At 56.7% G+C, this 24663-nt stretch overlaps 11 protein-coding genes across 11 annotated transcripts; 6 read left to right on the forward strand and 5 right to left on the reverse strand.

Moving 5' to 3' along the window:
• Positions 1-312: 312 nt before the first annotated feature.
• Positions 313-1260, reverse strand: VTJ04DRAFT_9717 (uncharacterized protein; the record flags this gene model as incomplete). The annotated part of the gene is made up of 1 exon (XM_069368295.1): positions 313-1260. The coding sequence occupies one exon, from the start codon at positions 1258-1260 to the stop codon at positions 313-315; it is 948 nt and encodes a 315-aa protein (XP_069214453.1).
• An 818-nt stretch (positions 1261-2078) lies between these two features.
• On the forward strand, positions 2079-4233 carry VTJ04DRAFT_9718 (uncharacterized protein; the record flags this gene model as incomplete). Its single annotated transcript, XM_069368296.1, has 4 exons — positions 2079-2101; positions 2167-2377; positions 2448-4134; positions 4199-4233. The coding sequence occupies 4 exons, from the start codon at positions 2079-2081 to the stop codon at positions 4231-4233; spliced, it is 1956 nt and encodes a 651-aa protein (XP_069214454.1).
• A 697-nt stretch (positions 4234-4930) lies between these two features.
• On the forward strand, positions 4931-6278 carry VTJ04DRAFT_9719 (uncharacterized protein; the record flags this gene model as incomplete). Its single annotated transcript, XM_069368297.1, has 3 exons — positions 4931-5051; positions 5124-5935; positions 6003-6278. 3 exons carry the CDS (start codon positions 4931-4933, stop codon positions 6276-6278), a joined length of 1209 nt encoding a protein of 402 aa, XP_069214455.1.
• Positions 6279-7121: 843 nt separating this feature from the next.
• Positions 7122-8475, forward strand: VTJ04DRAFT_9720 (uncharacterized protein; the record flags this gene model as incomplete). Its single annotated transcript, XM_069368299.1, has 6 exons — positions 7122-7204; positions 7707-7763; positions 7825-7924; positions 7982-8199; positions 8278-8363; positions 8423-8475. The coding sequence occupies 6 exons, from the start codon at positions 7122-7124 to the stop codon at positions 8473-8475; spliced, it is 597 nt and encodes a 198-aa protein (XP_069214456.1).
• Positions 8476-8671: 196 nt separating this feature from the next.
• VTJ04DRAFT_9721 (uncharacterized protein) lies at positions 8672-9427 on the reverse strand (the record flags this gene model as incomplete). Its single annotated transcript, XM_069368300.1, has 2 exons — positions 8672-8994; positions 9418-9427. The coding sequence occupies 2 exons, from the start codon at positions 9425-9427 to the stop codon at positions 8672-8674; spliced, it is 333 nt and encodes a 110-aa protein (XP_069214457.1).
• A 999-nt stretch (positions 9428-10426) lies between these two features.
• Positions 10427-11304, forward strand: VTJ04DRAFT_9722 (uncharacterized protein; the record flags this gene model as incomplete). The annotated part of the gene is made up of 2 exons (XM_069368301.1): positions 10427-10472; positions 11039-11304. 2 exons carry the CDS (start codon positions 10427-10429, stop codon positions 11302-11304), a joined length of 312 nt encoding a protein of 103 aa, XP_069214458.1.
• Positions 11305-11516: 212 nt separating this feature from the next.
• VTJ04DRAFT_9723 (uncharacterized protein) lies at positions 11517-12886 on the forward strand (the record flags this gene model as incomplete). The annotated part of the gene is made up of 5 exons (XM_069368302.1): positions 11517-11525; positions 11636-11998; positions 12085-12360; positions 12424-12560; positions 12640-12886. 5 exons carry the CDS (start codon positions 11517-11519, stop codon positions 12884-12886), a joined length of 1032 nt encoding a protein of 343 aa, XP_069214459.1.
• Positions 12887-13478: 592 nt separating this feature from the next.
• VTJ04DRAFT_9724 (uncharacterized protein) lies at positions 13479-15052 on the reverse strand (the record flags this gene model as incomplete). Its single annotated transcript, XM_069368303.1, has 4 exons — positions 13479-13663; positions 13987-14342; positions 14430-14530; positions 14660-15052. 4 exons carry the CDS (start codon positions 15050-15052, stop codon positions 13479-13481), a joined length of 1035 nt encoding a protein of 344 aa, XP_069214460.1.
• Positions 15053-15161: 109 nt separating this feature from the next.
• On the reverse strand, positions 15162-15651 carry VTJ04DRAFT_9725 (uncharacterized protein; the record flags this gene model as incomplete). Its single annotated transcript, XM_069368304.1, has 2 exons — positions 15162-15354; positions 15611-15651. The coding sequence occupies 2 exons, from the start codon at positions 15649-15651 to the stop codon at positions 15162-15164; spliced, it is 234 nt and encodes a 77-aa protein (XP_069214461.1).
• Positions 15652-15754: 103 nt separating this feature from the next.
• VTJ04DRAFT_9726 (uncharacterized protein) lies at positions 15755-20378 on the forward strand (the record flags this gene model as incomplete). The annotated part of the gene is made up of 7 exons (XM_069368305.1): positions 15755-15802; positions 15869-16153; positions 16216-17929; positions 18731-19476; positions 19638-19766; positions 20029-20190; positions 20295-20378. The coding sequence occupies 7 exons, from the start codon at positions 15755-15757 to the stop codon at positions 20376-20378; spliced, it is 3168 nt and encodes a 1055-aa protein (XP_069214462.1).
• Positions 20379-20766: 388 nt separating this feature from the next.
• On the reverse strand, positions 20767-21729 carry VTJ04DRAFT_9727 (60S ribosomal protein eL18; the record flags this gene model as incomplete). Its single annotated transcript, XM_069368306.1, has 4 exons — positions 20767-20844; positions 20903-21270; positions 21344-21448; positions 21726-21729. 4 exons carry the CDS (start codon positions 21727-21729, stop codon positions 20767-20769), a joined length of 555 nt encoding a protein of 184 aa, XP_069214463.1.
• Positions 21730-24663: the final 2934 nt, after the last annotated feature.

Genomic DNA, 24663 nt, shown 5'->3' on the forward strand with positions numbered 1-24663 from the left:
GCATCACGCATTGTACACTGGTAGCCCAGGCATCCGTTTCATGGTGATTCATCCATAGTCCAGGCACGTAGAATTACAAAAAACAACAAAATGGGCCGTGGCATGGCCATATAACTTTTGTCTATCCGCGGTAGTAACCATCATCACATCGAAGCAGTCCGTCTAGCTCTCGCCATGCATATTCCCGGGTTCAACACAACTCACATGTCTAACCATACCACTCCTGATGCCCGATTCAACAAAAGTGGTTTTGTGGCCGTAGCTAAGTAGCTCCCATACAGGGCTCTCGCTCAACGACTCCTCCTCCTCTCCTCACCACCCCCCAAACAACCCCCCCTCCACAAGCCTCGTCCATGGCTCTCCCAACTCCAAACACACATCCCCCGGCGTCCTGCCCTTTCCGTCCCTCACGAACCTCACATCCTGCACCTCCTCCTCCGACCCTTTCCCGCTGCTGCTGCTGCTGCTGCTGCCTGCTCCAGCGGCCGCGATCTGCTCCAGCAACCGCGGCACCCCGTTCCCCTGCGCCGCTTGCACCACCGCCGGCGGGAACTCGGATGTGGCCACGGCGCTGCCGAGCCATAGCAGCAACCAGACTGCTTCCTCCTTTTGCGATTCCAGGGCCAGGTGCAGCGCGGTGAGGTGGTTGTTGAGCGGGTCGCGCCAGGTGAGGAGGCGTTGGGCTTGGAGGGCGGTTTGGAGGGGGTCTTTCGCTTGGTGGTGGTGGTGGTGGTTATGGCTGCCGTCGCATACGTGGTCTTCATCCTCGTCCTCGTCGTCTGAGTCTGGCCTGGCCAGGTCCGCGAGCAAGGCCAGCATGCTCTGGGTGTCGCCTTCGGCGGTCATGGTGTGGAATGCCTTTGCCGGACGGGCTTCGGGGTGGGCGGCCATGAAGGACTCTTCGAGTAGGGTGGGGTAGATGTCCAGATCGGGCTGGACGCCGCCTTCGTTGGTGTAGGTGGTTAGGATTTGAGGGTTCCCTGCTGCTCCTGTTGCGGCAGCGGAAGAGGATGAAGAGCCCCCGGCGGCAGAGGAGATGGTGAGCGGGGAACTGCAGTTGGGGCAGGCCAGGGAGGAGAGGATGGAGCTGGCCTGGTCGATCAGGCATTGCCAATGGAAGTGGCAGCCGCAGGGGAGGTGGAGGTCATCGGGAACGGGGGACTCGTCGGCGGCGGCATCGGGGTTGGAGCCGGCGTCGGAGTCGGGGTCGGGGGTGAAGAAGAGAGGGTCGTGGCAGGATTGGCAGGTTGAGGTTGTCATTTTTGATGAGACAGCTGGGCCTTGTTGGCCTCAGGTTAGGGTATGTGACTGGTGTATACAAGTTGAGGGTGAGAGGAGGGGAGCTTCATCATGGTCAGTCTTTGCTCTGAATTTTTTCCGGGCATGAAGTCAGGGGTTTCATGACATACTGGCAGAAAGTTAAACCCCGAGCTTCTTGACGCAAGAACGCGTCACTCTTGGTGACTCAAGTGAAATATTGCCCCCTGGTGCAAAGATTGGTCAAGGCAAATGCTGTGGTTGTATGAAGCTATTCAGAACCTGACCAAGGAAAAAATCTCTGGACAAGGGACGTTGTGTTAAGATGGTACGAGTCCTCAAGCAGAAATCTGCGGGAGTCAGAAGTACTCTCCTAACCCTCTTCTCGCGCAGTTAACCCTGTCAACCCTGTCCCGGTTCTGGGCGTTACGCAATCCACTTGCGGCTTGGCTCGCGTCAGACTGGGGCCGACTCCTGGAAGCAGCCCCTCAGCCCCGCCAAAGCCCGTCAGACCCGTCGCCAGGAGGGAGCCAGCTCCTTGTGAGGTTGGACATTGTTCTGGAACAAAACCGCGAGACTGCGCAACACAAACACTCGACCACAAAAAGAACACCTTCCCTCTCCTCCATCTCTTCCGCCTCGGGCCGGCCCAGAATCTGGCACTCGGCCTTTGTCATTCCACTCCATCTCCCCGGCTTTCCCAGCGAACAAACCCCATAGATTAGTTGGCGCATTGCTCCGTTAAGGGCGCCCCCCCTGCATCTCACTCAGACCATCGTCAGGCCCGGAATCTCAAAGAACCAAGCACACCTCTTGCCATCATGAACGTCCTCAAGCTCCAGAGGTGAGCCCCCGACACTTCTTAACCGTCCGTCCATCGCCCCGTCACCAGTTCTAATCCAAAACCAGGAAATTTCCTCAGTTCCAGCAGAACGATCTCTTCTCCCTCGCCGACGCCTTCCGCAAGCTCGATGTCGACGACAAGGGATACATTGACGAGGCTACCGCCATCAAGGCCACCCAGGCGAGCGAGCGCAAGCCCTACGATGTCGTCCGCCAAGCCTTGAAGGAAGTCGAGCTCGATTCCTCGAGACGCGTTGAGCTCGAAGACTATATCGGGGTATGTTTTGCTTTGCGGTCCTTTTCCCAAGTCAATCTACGCACCCTCGCCCGCTGACACTAGTCCCCAGCTCATCGCCAAGCTTCGCGCGGCTCCCGAGACTCCCCAACGTGGGCTTGCTCCCGCGTCCTCACCGGCCGCCGTCATCTCGCAGCGCACCGGCGGCGGCCATGCGTCCAAGAACAGCATCGGCGGTGGCAGCGGCGGCAAGATCTTCGTTCAGGGGTCCAACGCTAACATCACGCACACCATCAACGAAGATGAGCGCACCGAGTTCACACGCCACATCAATGCCGTGCTGGCCGGTGACCCGGACATCGGCCATCGCCTGCCCTTCCCGACCGACACCTTTGAGATGTTCGACGAGTGCAAGGACGGTCTTGTGCTGGCCAAGCTCATCAACGACAGCGTTCCCGACACCATCGACGAGCGTGTGCTGAACATCCCGGGCAAGAAGAGCAAGACGCTCAACGCCTTCCAGATGACCGAGAACAACAACATTGTCATTGAGTCGGCCAAGGGTATCGGCTGCTCCGTTGTCAACATTGGCAGCGGCGACATTATCGAGGTGCGCGAGCATCTCATCCTCGGTCTCATCTGGCAAATCATCCGCCGCGGTCTGCTCGGCAAGATCGACATCAAGCTGCATCCCGAGCTGTACCGGCTGCTCGAGGAGGACGAGACTCTGGAGCAGTTCCTCCGCCTGCCTCCCGAGCAGATCCTGCTGCGCTGGTTCAACTACCACCTCAAGGCGGCCAACTGGCCCCGCCGGGTTCAGAATTTCTCGAACGATGTCAAGGATGGCGAGAACTACACGGTCCTTCTCGCCCAGATCGGCCACGAGTATGGCTGCACGCGCGCACCGCTGCAGACGCGCGATCTGCTCCAGCGAGCCGAGGAGGTGCTCCAAAACGCCGACAAGATGGGCTGCCGCAAGTTCTTGACTCCCTCGTCCCTGGTCGCCGGAAACCCGAAGCTCAACCTCGCCTTCGTCGCCAACCTGTTCAACACCCACCCCGCTCTCGATCCCATCACGGAGGAGGAAAAGATCGAGGTCGAGGACTTCGATGCCGAGGGCGAGCGCGAAGCGCGCGTTTTCACTCTCTGGCTCAACAGCTTGGACGTGCAGCCTCCAGTACACAGCTTCTTCGACGACCTGTGCGACGGCACCATTCTGCTGCAGGCCTACGACAAGGTGATTCCCGGCTCGGTGGCCTGGCGGTGCGTCAACAAGCGCCCGTCGCACGGCGGCGAGATGTCGCGCTTCAAGATGGTCGAAAACACAAACTACGCCATCGAACTCGGCAAGCAGAACGGCTTCTCCCTCGTCGGTATCCAGGGCGCCGACATCACGGACGGCCAGCGCAAGCTCACTCTCGCGCTCGTCTGGCAGCTCATGCGCAAGGATATCACGCTCACCCTGCAGGGTCTCGCGCAGCGCCTGGGCAAGCGCGAGATTACCGATGCTGAAATGGTCCGGTGGGCCAACGACATGAGCCGTCGCGGCGGCAAGACCTCGAGCATCCGCTCGTTCAAGGACCCTGTGATCGGCACGGGCGTGTTCCTGCTGGATGTGCTCAACGGCATGAAGAGCAACTATGTCGATTATGACCTGGTCACGCCGGGCCGCACGGACGAGGAGGCGTACATGAATGCCAAGTTGAGCATCAGCATTGCGCGCAAGATGGGCGCGACGATTTGGTTGGTGCCGGAGGATATTTGCCAGGTGCGGAGCAGGCTGGTGACGACGTTTATTGGTGAGTTTTTCTTCCCCTCCAGGTGTTTTCCATTTTGAAAGATGACATGCTAACGAGGTGGTAGGTTCTTTGATGGCGACGTATGAGAAGATGCAATGAAGAAGAGGAGCAGGAGAAAAGGGTTGCGGTTGATGGTCAGAGGTAAGGGATGGGGGAGAGGTTCTGGACGGGAGACGGCCGGCTGGTTCCTGGGAAAAGTCAAGTCGATGATTCAGGTGCTTTCATGGCTGTTGTTTCGTTGCTCCCGGGAGAAGTTTGCTTGGCAAGATGGCCTTCTTAAACAATGACGACGAGAATTACATTGAGGTTCATAAGATGGCATCCAAGCTGTGATTCCTGGAATCTATGATCATCACAAGTCATTGAAATGCATGGATGGCATCTCGGGTTGTCCGATGCCTGATTCGAGGGTTCATCCCTGGTCTGCTCTGCATGCCTCTTAAGGTACCTGGACTCGACCCTCAAGGTGCACAGCAGAAAGTCCCTTGTTCCGGAGGTGGTGGGCGGTGGCCAGTGGCAATTCGAGGGGTCGTTCTGCGACCCCGCCACCCCTCGTTGGGCCGGCGGGACGGGAACTGAAGCGCATTGCCCCACCATGACTTTTTGAGTCAACGGACCTTCAACTCCTAGTTCGGGCCGCTTGTGACTCCTATGTCCTTTTAAAATACCCGGGGCCCCCAACTTTTAAACTTGCGAACCGGACGGTCATCTTGGTTTTTACCTCCACAGCTTTCCCAATCTCTCCTACCCGCAGTGACACAACCGGCACCACCACCAGCCAGAACCTGGAGACACAATGGCGGCCGCCGATTCGCAGCAGAGACTCGCCCTCATCACCGAGAACCTCGCCGAGGTGCTCAATGAGGAGATCATCAAGAAGATCCTCGACGAGGGGAAACACCCCAAGATCTACTGGGGTAAGTTTTCCTCTAGGTAGCCAACTTGGTCCAGCTGGACATGCTCTCTAACACTCTTTCCCCTCTCCCCAGGCACCGCGACAACAGGCCGCCCGCACTGCGGCTACTTCGTCCCGGCCATCAAGATCGCCCAGTTCCTCGCCGCGGGGTGCGACGTGACCATCCTGCTGGCCGACATCCACGGGTTCCTCGACAACCTCAAAGCGCCGCTCGAGCTGGTGATGCACCGCGCCGAGTTCTACCGGCACATCATCACGGCCATGCTGAAAGCCGTCGGCGTGTCGACCGAGAAACTGCGCGTCGTGCTCGGCTCGTCGTACCAAAAGTCGCCCGAGTACGTCATGGACGTGTACAAGCTGGCGTCGCTCATCTCGGAGCACGACGCCAAGAAGGCGGGCGCCGAGGTGGTCAAGCAGACGGACAACGCGCCCCTGTCCGGCTTGCTGTACCCCATCCTGCAGGTGCTGGACGAGCAGTATCTGGATTGTGATGCGCAGTTTGGCGGCATGGACCAGCGCAAGTTGTTCACCGCCGCCAAGGAGTGGCTGCCCAAGCTGGGATACCGGGAGCGCGCCCACCTGCTGAACCCCATGGTCCCCGGCCTGCACGGCGGCAAGATGAGCTCGAGCGACCCGGATAGCAAGATCGATTTGCTGGACCCGCCGGATGTGGTGGCCAAGAAGATCCGCAAGGCGCACGCCGCGCCGCAGGTGGTGGAGGAGAACGGGTTGCTGGCGTTTATTGAGTATGTGCTCCTGCCGGCGGCGAGGCTGAAGGGTGGTGAGGATGCGGGCAAGTTCCGCGTGGATAGGGATAAGGATGGGCTCGAGCCGTTGGTGTATACGGATATTGAGAAGATCAGGGAGGATTACAAGAACGATGTGGTATGTTTAATTCCTCTGGCCCTCTTCTCTCTGACCACACATGGCATACTGACGGTAATGTCTACAGTTGACACCCCAACTCATCAAGCCCGCCATCACCCGCGAGCTCAACGCCCTGCTCGCCCCCATCCAAGCGGCCTTCCAGGCGTCCAAGGAGTGGCAGGAGATTGCCGAGAAGGCCTACCCGCCCCCGCCCAAGAAGGAGAAGAAGGTCAAGAACAAGGGCACGCGCTACCCCGGTGCGGCGAAGGACCAGCAGCAGAAGCAGGAACAACAACCAGCTGCCCAGCAGGGTGAGGGAAAGGAGTTGCCTATTCGGGAGAATGGGGAGGCGTTGAATTGAGGTTTGAGTTTGAAGGGAAAGGAGTATGGGTTTTGCTGAGTGTTGGTGGAAAACAACAATCTGGGGACGGTGCCGGAGTTGACATAGATACCACGAAGAGAAAGTTTGGGAGCGAGGGAGTCTTGTTGGGACATGTCTTCTCGACACAATTGGCGCATGTTGAGATACCTTGCACGCCTGGAAGAGGGTAGACAGAGAATATTCAGAGGATATGGGATATAAATGAAGAGGAAGATTCCTCCTGATCACCTCGATGTTCTACTTGATAACCTTTTGTGCTTCTGACAGTCACTGCTAACGCTGCCTCTCGTTCACCTCTCGCGACCACCTCCACATTGAACCCAATCACGTCATTTCTTCAACTCGCTGTGGTGTTGTCGATCAGTCTCCAGATCGAGCTCATCCGGACACAGTGAAGATAACTTAAGGGCCGAACAAAGAGAAAAGTGGAGCACTCTGCTTCTCCCAGCTGCCCCGGCCCGCCAAGAGGCCCGTTCTCGTCTGCTTGGCAGGCAGGACCATCCACGTGAGCCAATCAATCGCGACCAAAAAGTGGAGCTCTTCCTCGCCTCTCCTTCAGCCAAGGACATCCTCTTTTCCCTCGAACATTCCACAGCGCGACTCGACTCCAACTCTTCTCTCTTCAATCCAACCATCAACTCCATCATCCACTGGTGGCCTTTCTTAGTTGACTTTCAATCGCTCGCACGACCTGCATCGTTGTCTCGTGGATAATCTCATTATCGCGCAGACACACGACCAGTCGCGACATCTTTATACTCTCTTTTCTTGATTGAACTTTTCTTTTTTCCTCGACACCGCCATCGCGACAACGTCATCACCATGTCTCGCAACGGCACGACCCTCTACGTGACCGGGTTCAGCCACGGCACTCGCGCCCGCGACCTTGCCTACGAGTTCGAGCGGTACGTTCTCACGAAACATCGATAGAATCGATTCGTCCTCCCGTCCACCACCACCTCCTCCCGATCCGCGTCCTCGATAACAATCCTCCCATCCTCCCCTCCTCCTCCTCCGTCGTTTCCTCCCCCTCTCCTCGACGGCGCGGTTCCTTCTCGCCCTCCCCCATCAAAAATCCTTATCCGTCGTCGTCGCACGTCGTCGCTCTCTGCCTCCCGCTATCCTTCCGTCCGCGCCGTGTCGTACCTCGCTCGAGGCTCCGGCCCTGCCGCGGCCAATCGCCCTCCCCGTCCCCCGTCCTTTCGATCGAGCGGCCGGCGAAGCGATTTTTCTAGTTTCCTTTTCCTATTTTTATTACAGCGGGCGATGTCACTTGGATGATCAAGTGGCGGGTATTTCTCTTCAAAGAGCTTGACCGTGCGCGGCGGGCAGACCATTTGACGTGTCCCTCTCTCTCACCCATTGTGTGAGAATCGACGAGGTGCTAACACGACTCTTGATTTACAGCTATGGCCGTCTTGTCCGCTGCGACATTCCGGCCCCGCGCTCGGCGACCAGCAGGCTGTAAGTTTCAGACTCGAAGGACTGTCTCGTGGACAGTTGTCCTGACCGTCTCGCTCTGCAGGTTTGCGTTCGTGGAGTACGAGGATCGTCGCGATGCCGATGACGCGTACCACGAGATGCACAACAAGCGCATCGGCCGTGATGACGTCCTGAAGATCGAGGTATGTGACATTGATATCCAAGCCAAGATCGAGAATGACGACTAAATTTGCCTTCAGTGGGCTCGTACTCCCCCGTCGGCTTCGTGGCGTTTCGACCGCAGCGACCGCGACCGTGGCCCGCGCCGTTCTCCCCGCCGTCGCTCGCCCAGCCCCCGCCGCCGTGACTACTCGCCGCGTAAGGACGACCGCCGCGACCGGGACCGCGATCGTGAGCGTGATCGCGACTACGACCGTGACCGCCGTGACACCCGCGACCGTTCTCGCAGCCCTGACCGGTAAGTCTCAGTGACGGCCGTTCAGCAATACCCGATCCTCATATGATGAACATGCCGCTGACGACAATCCGGTATTAGCGACCGCGATCGCGATACCAAGGATGATCGCGACCGTGACGACCGCGATCGCCGCGAGAACGGTGCCAATGGAGACGACAGGAAGCGTACGTTTTCCCTTCCTCTGCGCTACAAGGACGAGGACCCTCTCTGACAACGGGAGCAGCTATCGACAGCCCCGAGAGGCCGGCTCATGACGACCTGGACGTTGCCGAATAAAGTTGTTTGGCGACAACCCGGGATGGCCCTCGTTACGTAATTCCCCATGGATCCGCGGAGTGACGTCTACCCATCTCCTAAGTGGGCTGAAGGCTGTAAGACTGTCAAAACTGCATCCTGCGATTTCCCTTTTCTTTTTTACTTCTCGTTCCTGGTTCATCTGGTGGGACTACTGAACTCCCTTTCATGGGACTGGTCAAGCGTTGCGTAACCGGATCTCTTTAGTTTCTGCATCGGCAAGAGTTTTTATTTGCGTGGGCGGAATAAAAAAAATAATAATGAGAATGGTAATGATGAGGCAGACGCCACGCAAATCAGGATGCAGAAGACTCGGAGAGTGAGCTCGCGACAAGGGGTTGTCTCTGTGTTGTGTTTTGTTTTCGGTGTGTCTAAGTTGACTCGAGTTTTGTTGGGGTGTGGTTGGTGAGGGGGTGAGGAAAGGTGTTGTTGTTGGTAGACTAGATAACCCAGGTCTTGTTGTCAATGTCAAGTACTGTAGGAATTGATTGCGGTTAGTTTCTGCATTACAAGTGCCTGACGTGAGGTCCTGATGATCGAACTGAGTGTCTAAGATATTGTGAGACGGGCAGATTAGGCTGGTGGTTGTGTGTGCGTGTGAGCGGTCGCGAGAGATTGTGAGTTGTGACGGTGGACTTGATGTTAGGGTTGACTTGTGAGTATGATGTGTCGGCTTGTTTACTTTACGAGACGAGGGATCCCTTGAGTGACGATGATTTGATGTCACAGAGAACAACTAGGAGTTTGTTGATGTCAGGCTCGCCATCCGGGTACATAGATAGCTGACAGACAACGTTAAGGCATCGCTGGACACTTCATCAGAGACATCTTCAATATTCAATAAAAGGTCCGTCAACCATGAGACAAGCACTCTGTTATTCGATTTCCATCACCATGTGGTATTTCCACTAGTTTATTACTTACCGTAGATCATGGGAAAGAAATCCAGATGAAAATGAAACACCTTCACCATCTCGGCTACCGCCGGCAGCACTCCAAAACTTCTTATGACGCAGAATCTAAGTAGCACCCGGCCATTGGGGGCATTCATTGGAGGCACCATACAGGCCACCCCCACAACCTACGTGCTCAGGTCCAGTCGTTGCTGACCCCTCCATCTCCAAGTTGTTGGAGACGGTTGAGGTACCGGGCAAGTATGGAAGTATGTGTGTGGGGGTTTAGTGAGGGGAAAGTTCATGATTTGGTGCTGATTTTTTGATGGTTGGGTCGGATCGGGTTTGGCTTCCCAAGGCACAGGTATGTATGTGCCTTGGTCTGCGGGGGACCTCTCGAGGATACGGGGTACATACCAGGTGTCTCATGATGATGGAGGGCTTGGGAATGAGGGTCTTGTGCACCTGTGATTCTTGAAGTGAAGCACAGAGTGCTTCATATGATACACGGATGATGATGTCACGCATACACGAATAGGTACTCAGTCAAGAGAAGGCTCCAGGTGGTTGATCAGCCGGATGACTCAAAAATAGGGGATTGTTAAGTTGGGTTGGTAGGCCCTTGTCGGTACTTACATCCACGTGGAGGAAGGTTTTTGCTCTGGTCTACCTCAGGTGACTCTGGTTCCAAGCGGGCGGACGGAACCTGGATGAAAGATTGCAACGCGGGGAGTGAACCCGGCTATTGGGTCCGTATACTAGTACTCTTCGCAGCCAGGAGGGGGTCTCTTTCTCTGGCTTTCAGGATGGAATGAATTTGACGGTTGGATCATCTTTCACCAGCCTTGCGTAATACGGGAGTTACAATGGGATTTCATTGTTTAGGCCCTACTCCGTAGTGCTGTTTGTTTGGTGCCTCGACAGGGGACAGGAAAAGGAGAACAAAAAAGGGGGTACGGAGCGCGGTTCGCCAAGGGCCAACAAGTGAAGATCGGATCCCGTGCCAAAGGGAGCGGCCCGCTGACAGGACCAAGTCGCTGATGCCAAGCCCGGGGCTGATTCTTGGCGCGCTGCGGCTTTTGGCTGGTTCGAGATTTTCGTCATCCGCGAGACGTGCTGGGCTGGACTGGCCTTGCGGGACCTGCGGCATCTCTTCACCAATCTGCAATTCTCCACTGAACAAAACAAACCCGACTCTCGAATCCGCCGCTCTCTTTGGACTTCTCGGCGCTTCTTCCTGGATCGTTGACCCCCCTTTCGACTCGCCGGCTTGGACAACAAACCCTCGGTTGGATCGACAGCTTGGCCCTCTTTTATTATCGTCCTTGGCCAATCACTCCCCCTACTTCCCTTCCCCGGATTCTACGTTGTAAAGCTGCACGCTGCCAAAACGTCCACTTGCAGGTTTCGCCCTGTCGCCGCATCTGACCGCCGCACATCTTCCTCCGTCGACACAGACCTGGGTTAGGCACCGGATACCGTTCCCTGCGCTCCAAGACGACGACAGCAAGGATACAAGGCGATATATACTATATAGATTCCAGGATTCACAGCTCTCCGCCGACCTTAACGGAGTACCTCTATGCGGCTCGACAACCCGGCCTTGAAATCGCCCTTGACCGACATGTTCTCGAAACCGCAACAGTCCTAAGAATTTCCCCCACCCTTCGTCTCTCGACACCGACTCCCACTCCGCTCTTCTGCCGCCCGCCCCTCGAATACTGCTTCGCAGTTTCTGCCTCGTTGCTTGAACATCGCTGCCCCGCGCTGCTACTTGCCAACCGACCCAGCCCACGACGACTACCGGCCCCTCGAGATTGCGCCCGGCACACTCCAACCTCGAGCACTTGCCTCCACCTTGCCAGCTTCCGCCTACGAGAGCGTACCATACTTCTCCGACTTCGCGGGACGCGAATAGCATATTCAACAAGCCCATTACACTCCTCGGTATTGACCGAAGGACCGCTCGTTTCTTGTGGTCGACGGACGTTCGAAACGACCTCATAGAACACTTGCCTGCTACTCCTGCTTGCTGGGTGTGACGTTGCACTTGCGCTTGCTATTACGTCTGGACGTTAAGCACTTTGGGGGGTTTGATCGTTTGGTTGCTTCTTTGGTTGGATTTCAAACATGACAACGGTTAGTCGCCCTGACGTTTGACTTCTGGCGCAGATCTCGCGCCGCCCCTTCTGGTTTCCTGATATACCATGACCCTCTTGACCAGTCGGCTAACTTTGCTTCCCTCACAGGCACAATCCAGCAGCGGGCCCAAGGCCTCGTCGCCCGCCTCCGCCTCACCGGCTGAGAGGGTACTCTCGCCCATCGACCAAGCCCGTCTGGCCATCTCGGAGCCCGTCGTCGCCGCGTTTTGCGCAGGTGGCGTGGCCGGCGCCGTCTCGCGCACCGTCGTCTCGCCGCTCGAGCGCCTCAAGATCTTGCTGCAGGTCCAGAGTGCGGGCCGCGATGCCTACCAACTGACGGTGGGCAAGGCGCTGGCCAAGATGTGGCGCGAGGAAGGGTGGCGAGGGTTCATGCGCGGCAACGGCACCAATTGCATCCGCATTGTGCCGTATTCGGCGGTGCAGTTTGGGAGCTATAATTTTTATAAGAGGGTGGGTTGTCTTTCCCGGCTTGTTTGCCAGGCAGAGGTGCCTGGTGATTAAGGGGAAGAAGGTCGACAAGCTAACCTCCGGCGCAGCATTTCTTTGAGCGCTACGAGGGCGACAGCCTCACGCCCATGTCGCGCCTCACCTGCGGCGGCATCGCCGGTATCACGTCCGTCACGTTCACCTACCCACTCGACATTGTCCGCACTCGCCTGTCCATCCAGTCCGCCTCGTTCGCCGAGCTGGGCGAGAGGCCGAAAAAGCTGCCCGGCATGTGGCAGACCATGGTCATGATGTACAAGAACGAAGGCGGGATAGTGGCCTTGTATCGCGGGATTGTCCCGACCGTTGCGGGCGTGGCGCCTTATGTATGTATTATCACGGTCCTGACAGATCTTTTCTGGACGAGATGCTGATGAGTTGCGCAACAGGTCGGCTTGAACTTCATGACGTACGAGTTCGTCCGGCAATACTTGACCCTCGACGGCGAGCAGAATCCGAGCGCCGTCAGGAAACTGGTGGCGGGCGCCATATCGGGTGCGGTCGCGCAAACGTGCACCTATCCATTGTACGTATCTATTCTACCTCATGCTTGTTTGACTTGATTACCGTATGTCGGGCTAACAAGAATTTCCCCTCCAAAAAAGTGACGTCCTCCGCCGCCGGTTCCAAATTAACACCATGTCGGGCCTGGGCTACCAGTATAAATCCCTCGCCGACGCCGTGCGCGTCATCATCGCCCAGGAAGGGTTCGCCGGCCTGTACAAGGGCATCATTCCCAACCTGCTCAAGGTGGCGCCCAGCATGGCCTCGAGCTGGCTCAGCTTCGAGCTGTGCCGGGATTTCCTGGTCAGCCTGAAGCCCGAGGTCGAGGAGGAGCCGTTGTTGCAATGATGAGCCGCGACACGCAACCGAACGGCTTTTTGTGAAAAGAACCGAAGAGTAATCTATCGAAGTGACGCCACACCCGCCCGTCCGTCCGCCCGCCCGCGCCTGATTAACGTGGGTGAGTTTGAATTGAATTGTCGAAGTTTGCTGTTGTTGGTTGAAGTTACAACAACCGGTCTTGGTCAAAGCTGGCCATTACATACCCTGCTTTAACTCTCATATACCTCTCCATATTAATACAACTTCCAACCGGTGGTATGGTATGAACTCCGTTTCTCTTTTTGTCTTCTTTCCTCTTTTCCTCGTCTACCTAGATACGCCCTAGACGGAACCACATCAAGGAGAAAAAAAAATGATGCCCAAAGTTGTACATACAAAGCAATCATGTTAGAACACGAACCCCTTGCAGAACACACACTCACAGTCACACACACACACACAAAGAAACCTCCCTTTTCCTTTTCCCGGCCTACCTCAGGTGATAGCTATCCCCCAACCAATCCACAATCACGGCTCGAGCCAGGATGGACCAACCAAGCCCAACCGGCCTTTTTTCCCTTTGTTTTCTTGGTTTCTCTCTCTTTTTTGGGTGGTTTCATTACATAAACGGCGGCAGGGCAAACCCGTACCCGGGGCTCTTGTTGCGGAAGATGCTGATGAGGAGGCTGTACACGACGAAGAGGATGCCCCACCAGGCGAGGAAGGCGACGGTTTGGGACTTGGGGTCGGCGATGCGCGGGACCTTGATGACGAGGGTGATGCCGGCGAGGGTGAGGACGCCATCTGGAAGAGGTTAGTAGTCAGTTGGTTTTGTTGTTTTGTTTTTAGTTTGCCATCTCATGGGATGTTTGGGTTGTGGGGTTTTTGGAGGTTTAGAAGGAGGGATATACAAGGAAGGGGTTCATATATATGGGGAAAACATTTGGAAAGGTGTCTTGGTCTTGGTGGAAGAGAAAAGGAATGGGGCAAATAGGATGGATGGGAATATAGATAGACGGGGTCATGCACAATGCAGACCACTCCCACTTATCACTGGGGGGAGGGAAGGGATTTCACTTTCACAACCACCGGACAGTAATAATAGGCAGCAAAAACACAAAACTTACAAATAGCCGCAACAATCTGCGTCTCCAAGCCGTACTGCGACTGGAACCCCTTGGCGAAATACACGACCCCGCCGCGGCCGTCGCCGGCGACGTAGGGCACTTGGCGGATGTGGTTGAACATGTGCCCGCTGGTGAAGAGCAGGATGGCGATGAGCGTGACGGCGGCCCAGACGGTGCGGTTGCGGATGACGGGCAGAACCCACGGCCAGGCGACGTACGAGCCCGTCAGACCGCCCGAGAGGATGACGAGGGTCGAGATCCACCGCATCCAGTTGATGGGCCGCTTGATGGGCGGGTGAGGACGGTCAGGGAGTTGGCGGGCGAGCCAGTGGTGGAGGGTTTCTGCTGCTTGGGGGCTGGTGGAGACGAGTTAGCTTCTGCGGAAGGGAGATAGATAGAGGGGTGGATGGAGGTGCGGTGGGAGGGACGGAGGGAGAGCTTACCCGCCCGTGAAGTCATAGCGGACTGGCTCGGGGTTTTCGACAGCGTGCGGGCCGATGGTTGGCGGGAAGAAGAAGAGGACGGGGGCGGTTTGGAGGCCGAACTGGAGGGGAGACAGGGTTAGCATATATCCATCCATCCGTCCATTACTCGATAACAGCAGTCATCCCCCCTCCTTTAGACAAGAGGCAGAAGTGGGAGAATGAAGAGCAGCAGGAGGAGAAAAACATACCCCCATAAACACCTCCCTCCCGTCATTAAAATCCAACGTCCCAAACACCACCCTCCCCTCGCCCTTCTTGTCGCCGTTGGTCCAGCTCCGCGCCAGCAGCTCCCATTCGGGCTGCTGCTCGCGGCACAACTGGCAGCCGTAGCGCGCGTCCATGGCCGTCAGCAGGGCTACGACCGAGTAGTCGCGCGGGGTCGAGACGAGCTCGGCATAGCTGGCCTGGACCAGCTTGATCGGCGCGGCGCTCGAGGAGGCGGTCGCTTTGCCGTGGTAGAGTTGGAAGCGTTCTTGCGGGGAGAGCTTTTTGGATTTTTGGGCGGAAGAAGAGGAGGATTTGGCGGCGTTGGTCAGGGAGAGACAGCCTAGGAGGCTGGTGAGGGTTGGGAGGAGGCGCATTTTGGTGGTGGTTATGTCCTCGAGAGGACTGAGGTGGTGGTGGTGTTGGTTGTCGTCGGGACTAGTTGGTGGAGGAATTGGAGCTTAGTTGGGTACTGGGCAGTGAGTGCTACTTAAGCTCCTCCAGACCAATTGCTCCCGGACGGAGAGGGCGACGGCGGTGGAGTGTAAAGAGGAGCTCCTCTACTGGTGGCAGTCGGCCGGTGTTGTCGTTGTCGTCGTCGCTGTCGCCGGGATCCAAGTTCCCAGGGTTGGCCTTGGCGGGCTGGAAGTTGAAGTGTGTCCTCAACGTCAGCGACTTTCTGGAGCTTGCAGTTTCCAGCTTGTCCCCTTGCAGTCCCAATGCCGCGATGGGTCCACACTGTCTTGGCACTCTACGGTCTTGGCATTTGACCGGTCCGCCAGACAGCCGCAGAGCCGCTGCTGCCTCAGGTTGTGGGCCTCGTGGCACGGTGGAGATCGGGAATGGCGCTAGCCCTGTTTTGGAACCATGTTTACCGTCTTCTCATGGCAACGTGTGAGGCGACCATGCATTCCAAACTCCGCTCTCCTACAAACCCTCCAACGTCGCACTTCCATCGCAACCTAGTCCAATTCATTTGCAAATATTGTTGCAATTATTGTCACGGCATTTTTCTTGTTGATTCTAGACATCACTGAGAATACGGACTTCATTTCTCTCTTGCCATAGCACACATCCTTATGCCGCCCAAAACCGCGTCACGATGTGTAAACATGGACTCTGAAAAGGTTCGCAGCTCATGATATCCCGCCATGTAACCCGAATAGACGCTCGCTGACATTTTCCCGATCCAGAGGACCGAGTTGATACACGATCTCGACGAGCAGTACCGCCGTGCCGCCCACGAATGCGACCTGGTCGTCCGCGATGAAGAGGCGCGCCGCTTGAAAGTCCGCACCCTGGTCTTCCGCGACGATGCCTCCAGCCTCAAGGACCAACTCGCCCAGCGGGATGTCCGCATCCGCGAGCTGGTCGAGCAGGTAGACATCATCCGCGCCCAGCTCGACGAAGCGAACGAAAAGTCCCGCAGGCAGGAGAAGCTCGTGCAGTCGCAGGCGCGCGAGATCAGCAACCTCAAGGTGAGCGGGAATGAGGCATAGGCCTTGCATCGTGACTCTTAACGCTGAACCAATCCCTCCAGGAGGAGCTCACCGCCATTAACGCCGTGACCGAAGACTCGGCCAAGATCCTGTCCGAGAAACTCGCTCTTGCCCGCGAGGTGTCGATGCTCAAGCCCGAGATTGAGCATTTGCGGTCACAGCTGGCCCATCAAAAGGATGTGCTGGCTGAGAAGCTGGCTCTGGAGCGCCAAGTTAACACCCTGGAAGTCGAGCTCGAGAACCAAAAACGAGCAGCCCAGCGGAAACAGGAGCGGGACACCGGCGTTGAGGATGATTTGCGCAAGCAGCTGCGCGACATGGAGAAGGAGCTGGCCAAGGAGAAGCGCCGCGCCGAAGAATTGGCGCAGGAGAAGGAGAAGGAACTCCAGGCGCTTCGGGAGCAGCTCCAGAACGCGGGGAAGAACAGCTCTGATGCCGCCGGGTCAGGACCAGACGAGGCTAGCCAACAAAAGATTGCGCGTCTCAAAGAGAAGCTGGCTGCGGTCCGTGAGGCCCTGGAGGCCGAGAAGGAGGCCAGGGAACAACTACGGAAGGAGAACGAGCAGGCACAGATCGACACCGAGGAGCGGCAACAAGCAATGGCCGACAAGGTCGAGATGCTGCGCAACAAGCTTCGCGATACCAAGGAGGAGCTCAAACGGGTCAAGGCCGAATTGGAGCAGGCCAACGAACGGGCCAACAGCAAAGGTCTCACCTCCACCATCACCACCACAACGACGGTGCCGCTCAAGGGCCCCGGCAAGGCCAACGCCAAGAAGAAGCGCTCGCCCGACGATCTGATCGGGCAGGAAAAGATCCTCATGACCCCCGGCACCGTCGACGAGAGGCCCAAGCGCCCGCTTAAGAAGCGCGGCTTTGATCTGTCCATGGTCGGCAAGTCCGAGTTCTCCATCACGCCCTTCCTCAACAAGACAGCCAACCTGGACGCACTGGCTGAAGAGGGCACCCCCACCGCGGCCGTCGCGCGCGCGGCCAGCGTCAATCCCACTGCGGCGGCGGCGACAGACGATGCTGCGGCAACGACTGTTGCGAACGAGACTTCTGCACAACAAGAACAGGCTGCCGACGATGGGGAGGAATCATCATCCACCAAGCCAGCGGCGGCCGCGCCGAAATTGGTGGAAAAACGCCAGCGCGGCAGGCCGAGGATCAGACCCCTCACCGACTCCTCGGCTTCGGCAAAGAACCTTGTCTCCTCCACCAAGTCCAAATCCAAGCCAGCATCATCGGCCGCCTCCGGTGCGCTCGCCCAGGTCGCCGAAGAGCCCGAGGAAGAAGAGGAGGAGGACAGCGCCAGCCACGAACCCGAGAACCGCAGCTCCGCGACCGCTACCACTGCAGCCTCCGGCGGCGCAGATACCGGCGCGGACACGACAGCCGAGACAGAGCCCAAGAGCAAGACAACAGAAGTTCCGCCCGCGGCGGACAAGCCGAAGAAGAAGAAGCGCAAGCTCCTCGGCGTCAACCCCGTCACCACCCTGTTCGACGGGAACGATGACGAGGGCGAGCGCGTGCTTTCCACCTCGGGCGTTGCGGCGGTGTCGGCGGTGTCGGCGGCGGCGGCGGCTAAGATGAAGACCACCGCCGTCGGCGCGGCTTCTGCTGCTGCTGCGGGAGGTGCTGGTGCTGGTGCTGGGAAGATGGGGGCGGGCAAGAGCAAGTTTGGACCGGGCGTCAAGAACGCGTTTGCTGCGGGCACCAAGAGTTTCAGTCCCCTCAAGAGGGAGAGGAGGGGTGTGGCGGCGAGCTTTTTGGCTTGATCATTGGGAGGGAGATGAGGTGTAAAGAAATAGGGGAGGGTTGTTGTGCATGTATGCATATGGGGTATTCATGGAAGGGAAGAGAATGGGGGATCACTATCATTCAGGGCATTTTGAGCGGCGTTTTCTGGGGATGGGGTTTACATCTGGCGTTTGGGTTGGGTGTTATGTTTGTACGGGTATTTTGTTTGGTTCATGTTTACGTACTTGGAGAGCGGGAATGAGAGTCGCTTTTCCTCGAGCTTGGCCTCCTGGAAGTGAGTTTGGTGAGATGACATGTCTGGAGTTGGTGGATGTCGTTCGCATATGTGCATACTGGAGGCATGAACTCTGATATCTGCATAAACTGCCACGGGCTAATGCGGTTTTGCGACAGGCGAGAATTTTGTTTGCAACGATGCAGCACTTCAAAACGGCACTTTGAACCTTCCAAAGTGGGACCTCGAATCATTGTCCAGTTCTTGTTGACCGTCAGTCAGAACTCCAGTTTTTCACCTCCTACCTCTGATCCATGAGCAAATCCCCCGATTTTTTCAGATGAGGGTGTCATTTCGACGGCCAGCCGCCCTGCTGGCTGCTACGGGCTCTCAACAACTTCATCTCTCACTTGTTTCCTGTTCTTCAACTAAAACAAGAACAGCAACACCCCGAACCCTCCACACCCCCAACCGACATCTCCTCTATTCAACAACAACCCCTTCTCTCCCTCTCTCTCTAACCCATCCAAAACGACCCCAACCCCCTTCACTTTCATCACCATCCCCACCTTCACCAGCACTCTTCCCCACATCCTTCCCATCCCCCCTCCACCCCTCCCGTCCCTCCTCCTCCTCCTCGCGATGGAAACTCCGCCAGACCACCGACCCCTACACCCACCTCGCGCGCGTGCAGGGTCTCAAATCCCGCGCCGCCTTCAAACTCCTCGAGCTCGACGCCAAATACCACCTCTTCAAGCGTCACCGGGGCCAAGTGGTCGTGGACCTAGGCTTTGCGCCAGGCAGCTGGTCGCAGGTGGCCGCGGACCGGACGGCGCCGGATGGCGTCGTGGTCGGGATCGACATCATCCCCGCGCAGCCGCCGAAGGGGGTGAGCGCGATTCAGGGGAATTTTTTGTGTAAGGGCGTGCAGGAGAGTGTGAAGCGGTTTTTGGTGGAGACGGAGAGGAGGAGGAGGGAGGAGAGGGAGGAGAGGAGGAGGAAAGCGAGAGAGGAGGGGGGGAGTACTGCAGAAGGGGAGGAGGTAGAGCAGATTTTGGAACGGCCGAGTTATATTGATTTGGAGAGACGGGCGGCGAAGGCGGCGGTGGAGAGTGAGGCGGTGGTGGAGACTGTTGTGGCGGAAGGGGAAGAGAAGAAGAACGGGGAGGAGGAGAGGCAGGGTGAGGAGGGGATGGAAGGGGAGGGGGAGAAAGGTCGGAAGGGGGGCGTGGACGGGGAGCAGGAGGGTGGTGAGCAGCATGATCAGCAACAGCAGCAGCAGCATCACCATCATCATGAACAGCCCAATCTGCGGTTGGTGGACGTACGTTTGTTTATCCCTTCCCTTCCCCCCAATCTTCTTCCCCCTTTTCCCGTCCTTCTTTTTTTCTCTCCTACCCAGTCTGGTCAATCATTTCCTCCAAGCGAAACTCGCTCAAGAGCTCTCACTAACACCAACAACCATCCCACCTCCCCCACCAACAGGTAGTCCTCAGCGACATGTCAGCACCCTGGCCCCAGACGCACGGCTTCTCGGTGAACACGTTGAGTAACCCGTACATCAGGCTGATGAACACGAGCGGCATCGCCTTCAGGGACCACGCGGGAAGCATGGTGAGTTAGTGTGTTGTGTCCTTATTCCCCCTCTCCCCCCTTTCCCCCCTCTAGCAACATTACAACCATCCTATCTCCTCCTCTTCCTCCTCCTTCTCCTCCTCCTCCTCCTCATCATCATTATCATGTTTGAGACACAATCCACCCTGCCCCATTTCGCATCCATCAGACATCACAGAGACATGACTCAGACCAAGCAAACAAACAAAACAAACTAACCACACCCATCGGGGGGCCTTCCCCTACCCGTCTAACACCCCAGGACCTCTGCCACGCCGCCCTCTCCTTCGCCTCCGACACGCTCAAACCCGGCGGCCATTTCGTCTGCAAGTTCTACCAGGGCGCCGAGGACAAGGCCCTCGAGAACCTGCTCAAAAAGATGTTTACTCGCGTGTACCGGGAGAAGCCCGGATCATCTCGAAGCGTGAGTTTTCTCCTTCCTCTCTCACTTTCTGTTTGCCTCATCGCTGGCTATTATTGCCTGCCACATCGATACAGTTCCCTGTCTCATGTTCTTTTTGTGTCTAGGAGTCCAGGGAAGCCTTTTTCGTCGCTCTCAAGAGGAAGGGGGATGTGACGCTCCAGGATATCGAGCCCACGCATCACGAATAATTATCCACGCCGTCTGCTGGGCGGACAAGCGGACTGTACTTATACCTGTGCATTATCACCATAATGTGTACGATACCCGGATGAGGATTAGAAGAGCAATTCACATGGCACTCAGACAATCTCTCGGGCTCAGATCAGATACGTAGCATCTCATCAATACTCGCGGCGGGGCCCAATGGCATTTCATTCGTAGCGGGTCGGGGGTGCAGTGCCCATCCAGTCAATTCCTCGTCATGCCCATGCAAGAGAAAAAGAAACAGACTTTTTGTGTGTCCATCCACAGGACGGCAAGCCCAGAAAACACATTTCCCGAAACCCATGCCATACGACAACCAGGAACCCCATGATGCCGCGCCCCAAACTCCCGAGGGTATCCGTGTCCACTTGTTTAGACCTTGAAGCCGCGAGACCTCCTGCGGCCACGGGCGCGCTCGAACTTGCGGCCCTTGGAGCGCACATACGGCTTCTGTGAGGGGCATTAGCAACTGACAAAGCGCTCGGAATTCCAACGTGACAAAACGCACCTTGTGCTTGTGGGGACCGAAGCCGAAGTGCTTGACGGCCTCGCGGGCATTCTTGGGGCCGCGGAGCAGGAGGGTGTTGGCGCCAGTGGGCTTCTCAAGAGCCAGCTGGTCGAGGGTCCAGACCTGGCCGCCGGCGGCCTCGATGCGGGCGCGGGCAGTGGCGGTGACGCGCAGGGCGGCAACCGTGAACTTGGGGACCTTGAGGAGGCGGTTGTCGTCCGTGACGGTGCCGACAACGACGACCGTCTTGTTCTCGTTGCCGTTCTTCAGGTTGGCGGCGATGCGCGAGAGCGAGACGGGCGGGCGGTTGATGCGGCTGGTGAAGAGGCGGCGCAGGACGACCTTGTTGAAGGGGGAGTCGGTGCGGCCTGGGAGGGGTGGAGGAAATGGTCAGAAATTCTCGTCTTCAGGTCGAAGCAGAAGCAGGAAAAAGAAACTTACGGGCCAGGAAGCGGTACAGCTTCACCAAGAGCTTCAGGTAGACATTGTCGCTCTTGGGGGCGGTGCGGTGGGTGCCCCGCTCGTGGTGCCTGCGCAGATCGATACCTGTGGAAAGCGACGGACTCGAGTCAGCCTTGGGGCTCTTGTATGCTCAGATTGGCGCGCGTCGACCAGCACGCGATGGATCCGGCTCATTGTCGTCGTCACGCGGAGGGTTCCTGGCTTCTTGATCTCTCAAGGCTCAGGATGGCCGCCGTGTCGACAGAGCGCAGGATGCATCGGCCGGGAGCGAAAAAGTGCCATGGTTCGCAGAGAGATGACATCCTCGCGGATAAATCTCGTCCACTCGCACACAGAGGCTTTGAGGAGGCCGATTACGTACCCATCGTGACGGTGACTCGTGGATTGTCGACAAAAATCCGAGTCGATGGGAGGGGGAGGTTCGTTGGGCGATGGTTTCGAAAAATCGAAGAGTGGAAAATTGGAGACACAATTTGGGGAGCAATGGATTTGTGCGTGGGCGGTGGGGGATGGCAGAAACCTGGAACTAAGCTTGGACGGGCTTGGCAGAGAAAAAAGTGGGGTCTGGGTTTGGGTCAAGGGCTCAGTTTTTTTGCCAATGCACAGCGTTGCAGCACTTTTTAGGGCACTTTTTCGCATGCTCCCAGTACATACGGCCATACCCACAAGAAAGCACGGGATCCCGTCCGCTCTCCCCTAGTTACGCTTGTGAGGGCCCGAGTAGTAGTTGGGTCGGTGACGACCAGCGAATGCCGGGTGCTGTATGTTTTTGTTTTCCTTTTTTTCTTTCCCCCTTTTTTCCTCTTTTGTTTTTGTTTTTCATTTTTTCGTCATGCCCCGTTTCTCTTGTGTCACTTCTTCTGTGCTCCATCGCTATGATTACGGAGTAATCGAGGAATTTCTTCAGCTTTGTCGTGCATGTCGTTTTGAGGCCTTACTACCCAAACAACATACCGGCGCTCCAGACATCCTACGACGATGCTGGCGTCGAGATGTTGCCCTCAACACCGTTACTGAGACATGGCAATTTGACTGGAGTGAGCAATTGATGAGTTCAGTATGTGAGACTGGATGGATGTTTGTGGCAGCGACTACTTTAGAAGAATTGAAGCTATTCCGTAATTATCCAAGGGTGGAAGTTCTTGACCAAGAAGTGATTTGACCATGTAGTTTTGTCGTTGACACAAGTCACAACATCACACCATCATAAAGTCAAAGCTTGGTCCAGCGTGGAACAGAGATTTTGCGTAGTCAACCTCCAGGGAAGAAAAATGTCCGGTGAAAATGCCTCAGCAGTCAGCAGGACAAACATTCTGAGAGCCACCCCCGCTGACACTACCCGAGCACCATGTGGAAGAAGAGGGTGTAAGAGTCCAGACTCCTCTAGTGACCGAGAACGTTAAATTCCCCAGAGCCACATACATTGCCCCTCGTCCATTTGTCTATTCCAAGACCTGCACGATTCCCCATGTTCTAGCCTCTCTCTCACACGACCCTCCCCCGCGCGAAACCCCAGAGCTTCGTCGGCCGGGTACGCCACACGTATTAAACCTGGACACACAGAGGCTCGGGTCGTCCCATGGGTGCCGGCAGGATGACTGCCGGCGATGCGTCTGCAGGATTAAATTGGGGGTCTATATCGGGATTTGTGGCCGGAGCCAGAGCCATGGCACACGATGGGTTGGAATGGTCATGGAAGACAGACGATCGGCTAGACTTGGATGTCGACCTAGAGGGTGCGTCTTGCTCTGAGAGATCGATGTGGCCAGAAAGATGCTGGGGGTGTCCGACCTAAGTGAGCTGTGCTCTTGTCGGAAGAGCCTGGTCCTCTTTGATTTCGTTCTTGACGTCGTTCGGGGGGTGTGCGGGTTGGTTGTGTTGCTGTCGGTATTGGAGACCAACCAACCTACCTATTATTCTCCCACGGACCTCGCCACTGTCTTCTAAATCTTAAAGTACATGAGCAGGATCACGCACTCGATGAGCAAGCCTGTCTGAAGCCATTCCCAACCTAAGCATCTAGAATCCATCACATTTGCTTCAAGAAGTTGGGATTCCTTCCGGAGGTCAGACCAGGAGCAGGACCAGAGTCAGCACACACCACACGAGCTCCCACAACCGTCCACGAAATCCAGGATAATGCAGAGCACAGCGATTCCGTCCGTAATTCTGTCCGTATTGCCAGGAAGTGGGCAACAACCACCAAACACGCCGCGGACTGCACAGCCGGAGACGGACTGAGAATGGACAGCGGAGACAAGAACGGACGAAAATACGCTCATCAGGCATGGAATAGGACTGACAGCACGCCACCAACGGCCGAAAATGAGACGAGAGACTCTATTACCACGGCATTGCCTCTTTCAGATGACCGGTCCGGGACAGGTCTTGGAGAAGGGAGAAACGGTAGGTATTGCCGAAGGTCTCTCACCCCTCTCCTAGAGGAGGAGTTTTCTCTCACCGTTTTCTTCGGGCGTCTCAATCAATACAAGAGGCGGCGTGTAAGAATACCTCACACCACCCACGTGCTCACGGACAAGCAGGCGGACAGAAAACTCCCTCTATTCTTCTCTCTCGGCATCCAGTCCATCGACCGCTCATTCCACGCCCCGTCGCTCACCTACTGTGTTAGTATTCCGGGCTGCGATATACTTCCCGTAATGGCCTTCCCAAGCCCGGAGCATCCGGGGGCTTTAGCCGGCATGCGGCGGGAGAAGGATGGTTAGAAGTCGACATCCCCGGCGATTGGCCTTGTCGAATCGGGAGACGCGGAATAGGAAGCTGAGTGGGCGGCAGAGATATATGACATATAGATGGCGAGTATATGACGTGTGCGTGTAAATCGTTTACTCGTTATTGGGAATCAATTCGGGAAAGCAGGTACAGCGCTTCTAGACTATTGCGACGCATATTGGGTGCTCAGTTGCCGCACTAATGAGAACGATCGACATAACAATGTGTACTAGCAGTGGAGAAGAGGTCAAACACCTCACCGAGCGTCGTCGTCGGCGTCGCAAAGCTCAGGCATCAGCAGAAGAGACGCGCGGCAGCTGTCACGGTATCCATCGTTCGTTTCACTCGCTCGGTTAGTTAGCCCTCTTTTTTTTCTCCCCGTGGCCCCAAGCCAAGCCCTGTCAATCTGGGGCCACCGGAGGAATCCTGCACTATGAATCTCTCTCTTGGCTCGGGAAGAGACAACAAGACCCAGACCGGGGGGTTGGTCCCGTCCCGAACGGGGCTCGTCGATCTGATTTGACGGGTTCCCCAGGGCCTGGTGCGGCCGGCTATTTAATCCCCGG

The sequence above is a fragment of the Mycothermus thermophilus genome (assembly GCF_041956435.1).
Source record: "Mycothermus thermophilus strain CBS 625.91 unplaced genomic scaffold VTJ04scaffold_7, whole genome shotgun sequence".
NCBI lineage: Eukaryota > Fungi > Ascomycota > Sordariomycetes > Sordariales > Chaetomiaceae > Mycothermus > Mycothermus thermophilus.